The sequence below is a fragment of the Haliotis rufescens genome, unplaced genomic scaffold (assembly GCF_023055435.1).
Source record: "Haliotis rufescens isolate VD_foot unplaced genomic scaffold, xgHalRufe1.0.p SCAF_12, whole genome shotgun sequence".
Lineage (NCBI taxonomy): Eukaryota > Metazoa > Mollusca > Gastropoda > Lepetellida > Haliotidae > Haliotis > Haliotis rufescens.
The window spans coordinates 7,198,149-7,204,148 of NW_025963802.1; the positions used below are offsets into that span (position 1 = coordinate 7,198,149).

Genomic DNA, 6,000 nt, shown 5'->3' on the forward strand with positions numbered 1-6,000 from the left:
TGGAAGGTTACTGCAGATGTTGTAGAGGAAGGTTGTTACTGCAGATGTTGTAGTGGAATGTTGTTACTGCAGATGATGTAGTGGAATGTTGTTACTGCAGATCTTGTAGAGGAAGGTTGTTACTGCAGATGTTGTCATGGAAGGTTACTGCAGATATTGTCGTGGAAGGTTACTGCAGATGTTGTCGTGGAAGGTTGTTACTGCAGATGTTGTCGTGGAAGGTTGTTACTGCAGATGTTGTCGTGGAAGGTTGTTACTGCAGATGTTGTCGTGGAAGGTTACTGCAGATGTTGTCATGGAAGGTTACTGCAGATGTTGTCGTGGAAGGTTGTTGCAGATGTTGTCGCGGAAGGTTGTTACTGCAGATGTTGTTGTGGAGGTTTAACTTGTTTGGCAAGTTTATGTTGCAGAGTGTGGTGGTGTGTTGTTACAGATGTTGTAGTGAGATGTTGTTATGACAGTGAAAGTTTATTTTGTCAAATCTTTGTTACATTTTCCCCCATTTCATTTGAATCTGACTTAGCCACTTATAACCACTTTAACAACTGTTTATTGATGCTTGGACAATGCTGTCTTTGACACTGTCACCAACCTATTTCCTAGCTAACTGTTCAAAGATTCAAAATTATTTTTCCTCAATACTTTTTCAACCTTTTATGTCTAATTAAATATCCTTTTTAATAAACTTTCTAGTACATAAATAAATTCAACACAAATAGAAGAACTATCATCATATGTTCATACACATGATACAGACATGGATTTGACCGTCTCAGTGGTCTTGTGGTAGAGCATCTGCACTGAGAGCGGAAGGTCCGGGGTTCGCCCGCGGCCACATCATACCAAAAGACGTTAAAAGATGATACCTGTTGTTACCCTGTCTGGTGCTTGTCATTAAGGAGCTAAAACAGGGACTGGTCATCTCGGAGTCAGGATACTGTGTCTGAGTGGGATATTCATGTTAAACTGCAGCACGGCATCTCAGTGAACTAGCACTATAAAATCGGCATCAGTCCGGACTAGTACAAGCAGCCACACACATGTGCATGCACGTCGCTATATAAGAGCAATAATCTTGGACTTGACATCAACCCAATTTCACCTAACCTCACAGACATGGATCACATTGTAAGTGTTGAACTCCTTCTTGTTTGTAGCTAAATCAGTGAAAACACCTGCCCCAATCCTGATGCCCCAGGCCACCAAGACAGCCAGGTCAATGACAGGCCGACGCACCCGAACACAAGTTCAAGCAGACAGGTAATAGAAAGCATTGTTCATCTTGCAATAATCATACTTTATTTATTCATTTATTTATTTTTCCTGCTGATTCAGGTACATGTGAGTTGAAGGTTTTATGCAATGATCTTCTTGTTAAATGTGTAGACAAATTTTTAACTGATCCTGCTGTTGATCTGTAAATGTAATCCCAATGGAGATCTCTCACGCAGAGAGAAACACCTCGATACTTATTATATCCAATATTTTTCATGTTCATGTGTAGGATAAAGTACATTCAAGGGTTTTGATGATATTTTAAACCTGCATCCCTGGGATAAAACTGAAGGGCGTCAGCCCCCAGGTTTTATCCCAAGGATAAGGGTTTTAAATATCATTAAAAAACCCTAGGGGAAGTGTTTTATCTAACTTATAAGCCAACTTAAAACAACATTTATCAACATTTTTGTTGCAAACATACTTTCCATGAACCTTAGGAAACAGGCGTAAAGTATCTGTTGCTGACGTACAAAAAAGACAAGTTTTGCGTGTTCAATCCCAGGGAATATAAAGAAAACATTTGTCATTAGATTTTATATTTCATTGCATTATGTTCAAATGCAAAATATAATTCTAGCGAAACACATTAATATGCTACAATCTAAATGGAAGTTTATTCATAGAATCCCAGGGATATTATAACATACCTGTTTATGAGATTTAACCTGACTGGAGAACAATAGGATGACGTCACTAGGGGGTTTATACGTACTTATCATGCATTACATAGGTAATGTTTGCACCCAGTAAGCTTCCTACCCACGAACACCTAATTTCACATGTACTTGGTTTATCTCTAATGAAAGAGAGTCAAGTGTAGCTTGGATCACGTGATTCCTGGTAGGTGAATGTGTTTTGGCTATTTGATTCACGGAAGTGTTTCTCTCTGGGATCATTTTCGGTTCAACTGCAAGAGATGGCATTATATGTAATGACACTCAGTTTGCCAAGAATCACTCTTCTGTTTTATTTCAGCGAGCTAGAGAACAGTGTATTTGGCTCTCCCACTCCACTCCGAGGCAGCAAGGCAAATATAAAACAGGTTGAATCACTAGAGCACACAAGGAGAAATCTACAGGGTCTTCTACTGGATGGCAAAGACAGTTCCCAGTCTGTCACTGAAGAACCCAAAACTCCTCGCAGTAAACGGTATTAAACTTTCACCCTCCAAGTCAGCTGGGTCAGCAGTACAATTGGTAAAGAGTTTAAACTTGTTAAAGTAGACACATCTTGGATCGGAGTAGCTGCTTGACTGTATGCTTCCAAAGAATGTATACCTGAACCCCTGCACAATACTGCAGGACATATGCTTGTAGCAAGCCTACAGTGTTGCACCAAGGCGCTGGGATCTAAGAGAGTCTTTCAAACAACTTAGAGGGTGGTGCAGGAGTCTTAAGACTACAAGATATGATTGGAAAAAATAACATCACCAACAGGAAATGCACTGCTGCTGTCCCTTGAATGTTTTTATCGGAAATAGTAGGGCTTTATATAATATGTCACGTCAAATATAACTCATCAGGAGTGGTACCTGTCATCTTATACAACCAACATAGATTAAGTAATATTTAAACCAGCTGCTTCAGCATGTTCAGGCATTCGCTCCGAGACCTGGGTACAATGTGTGAAGCCCATTTCTGGTGTCCACCACCAGGATATTTTTGGAATATTGCTAAAAGCTGCTTCTGACCATACTCACTCACACAGCATGTTCTGACTTCTTTATCACTGCAGCGTAAGAAATTGGCGCTAGTCCTGTAGTCCTTGCCAAACTGCCCAATAGTAAAGGTATCATAAGGACCAGTAGAAATTTGCCATTTTTAGGGGTTTTGCTATATGTTATAATAAGGACTAGTGGACTGAAACTGTTAGTTTCTACCACTGGTCAATTCAGGATTTGTCATTATTACATGTACATGTTGTCTCAGTACATGAAGTAGGGTGTTACATGGACACACTGATGAATTGTTTCAGGTCTTATTGTTCAAAGATCAGGGAACCTTAATATGCAGTCTATGTTGTATACTAGAACAAAAGAAAGCATCAATTCCAGAGATGGTTTTGTAAGCATGACAAAATTTAAATTACATTTTACCACAGCAAGTTCAACATTGAATTCCTGAACATGATATCCCGGATACATAATCATGACAATGGTTCCAATAAGAAACAAGATGTGTTCAGGATGTTCATCCCACAACCTAGCCGCCCTGGTGCATCACCATCCACTGTGTACACCAATGATGTGGTAGTGGAGCCTTCTTCTCCAAGACTCAACCCTGCCTTCCGTATATTGCTTTAGATTTCTTTGACTCAGTGATGCATTGCATGTTTCCTTTGTTTCCTTGTATGGAGAAACGTGCTTGTTTGTCATGGTGTGCATTTGTTTGTTTGTTTAATACCAAATCCAGCGATATTCCAACGTATGGCAACAGCCTGTAAACAATCGAGTCTGGACCAGACAATCCAGTGATTGAAATTGCATGCACATTGCTATAGAAGTGCAAAAGAAACAAGTGTTTAACACCTTTTCACCTCGCACACGCGCACGCACACACACACACACACACACACAGAGTTACAAATGGTCCAAAGACCGCCTCCGTGGTCTAGTGGTAGAGCGTCCACCCAGAGAGCAGAAGGTCCGGGGATCGATCCCCAACCGCGTCATACCAAAAGACGTTAAAAGATGGTACTTGTTGTTACCCTGTCTGGCGCTCGTCATTAAGGGGCTATGACAAGGACTGGTCGGCTCGGAGTCAGTATACTGTGTCTGAGTGGGGTATTCATGTTAAACTGCGGCATCGTATCTCAGTGAGCTAGCACTATAAATTGGCATCAGTCCGGATTAGTACAAGCAGCCACACACACACACATACATGCACGTCGCTACATAAGTGCAATAATCTTGGACGCGACGTTAAACTCCATTTCACCTCACCTCACAAATGGTCCAAATGGAACCCCCTGGTACGCTGGTACCACCCCAGTAACAGAGACCCATAACTGCTTTTGAGGGGCTGAGGGCACAATATAATTGTGTGTCCCTCGGGGTGCAGTTTATGATTTTTCTGCGTCCATTCTCCACATATATGTGTACTGGACGCACATTTGTGCATGAGAAAACCCTGTTATAAACCACCCTTCCAACTAGGACAGTGTGGTATGTACCAAACCCACTTGTCCACTGAATGCTCACCTCAGGATGCCTGACTCTCACACTTCAATAAAACTGTTTGACCGAGATGTGTCATAATGGAGGCAAGGTGTATGTTAATGGGTTTTTTATACTTTCAGCGCTGGTACACGGTTGCAGAAGCGACCAGCACTTACAGACGTCAATGGAGACTGAACCTGCTTGGCAAGACTGACTTAGTGACTTATACCATCAATGCTATCACCACCATCAGAGTATCTTCAAGTGTATCCGCCAACGTTGACATGATTGGGCTGTGAGATTAGACACCCTCATCCATTCAAGAAACACCAAGTTGATCTGAGAGATTGCTCCTCTTCAAGCAGATCAGCACAGCAAGTTATGTAGGCTGTCATCTGTCTCTTGTTCCTTTCTGTTCTATTGTCACTTCCAATCATTGATATTGTTTGTCATTTGTACATACTTTGTCCTTCAAAAATGTCATGAACAATAAAATTACTTGAACTAGTTTCTGGTGTTTTGCTTTCAGTTAACTGCTAAGGGTTTGACAGTCTTTTCAGATTTGGCAACAGTGTGTAAGGCAGGCAAATCTACTCATATTTCAGATCAAACAAATAACATCTATCTCGCTTGAACATGAGGTATTATCTGTTGAATGCTTTGTTGTTTTGTTTTTTGCCCTTTAGTCAGCATTATTCCAGCTATATCACTGTAATTAATCAAGTCTAGGCCAGTCAAACCAGTGATTGATGGAATGAGCAACATGTAGCAGCCAAAACACTTTGGAGTCCTGTGATGGGATTCAAACCACAGACCCTCTGATCCGAGGTTGGACGCCTAGTCCACATGACCAAAGAGTCAACACCCCCTCAGCAAGCTGACAAGTTCAGGATGCATCTGTGGCAGACCTGTCAACCCTCCCACATTTTGCGGGAGACTCCCGCAATTTGATGAAATCTCCCAGTCTCCCGCAAGATGGACTATTTCTCCCGCAAAACAGAATTCTTCATTATTTAAAAAAATCGCCTCATTGTCCCGTGAGTGAAAACAATGAACGGGAAGTTTGCGTCCTGATCTGTCCGGTAGGCTCCCGGATTAGCGACCCTTATCACAGCCACCCGCAGGGGGACCCAGATGGGCCTTTGTCCAGTAATCAAATGGTAATTAATTTCATATGGTGAACGATTGAACAATGTAAACTGTTAAGAAAACTCGGATAGTCCTAACAGGTGCCTGAAGGGTTGAACTTGAAATGAAAAATCAGCCAAGTATTCATCACTTCATGAAATGAACTGTTGTCTTCATGTTCTTAGCGTGTTTATTCTTCCATAATTTAAGAACGTAGATACATATGGCCGGTCCAGTTATACATGACTTTATTGGTTATCAGATTTGTCAGAAACTTTGTTAAAACATCAACATACCTCAAAGTTACGTCATTGAACTCTTGGAAATGAAAACAAAATATGTCCTGCAAGCGCCGTCTTCAGAAACAACACTATGCGTGATTGGTTGATTCGGTAGTCGAAATAACAATGAGTTACACGATCAGGCTTCCTCACAGC

The 6,000-nt window shown here is 41.3% G+C and overlaps 1 protein-coding gene across 3 annotated transcripts in view; it reads left to right on the forward strand.

Moving 5' to 3' along the window:
• LOC124141235 (condensin complex subunit 3-like) overlaps positions 1 to 4,943 on the forward strand; it is a 31,466-nt gene extending 26,523 nt beyond the window's left edge. For 2 of the 3 annotated variants that reach the window (XM_048393321.1, XM_048393322.1), the window contains exons 18-20: positions 1,158 to 1,260; positions 2,254 to 2,427; positions 4,576 to 4,943. In XM_048393321.1, the coding sequence (XP_048249278.1) occupies positions 1,158 to 1,260; positions 2,254 to 2,427; positions 4,576 to 4,630 (332 nt within the window). In that variant the 3' untranslated portion in view covers positions 4,631 to 4,943. Of the gene's footprint in view, positions 1 to 1,157; positions 1,261 to 2,253; positions 2,475 to 4,575 lie in introns of all 3 variants that reach the window. The other variant, XM_048393323.1, reaches the window with a different exon arrangement.
• The last annotated feature ends 1,057 nt before the right edge of the window (positions 4,944 to 6,000 follow it).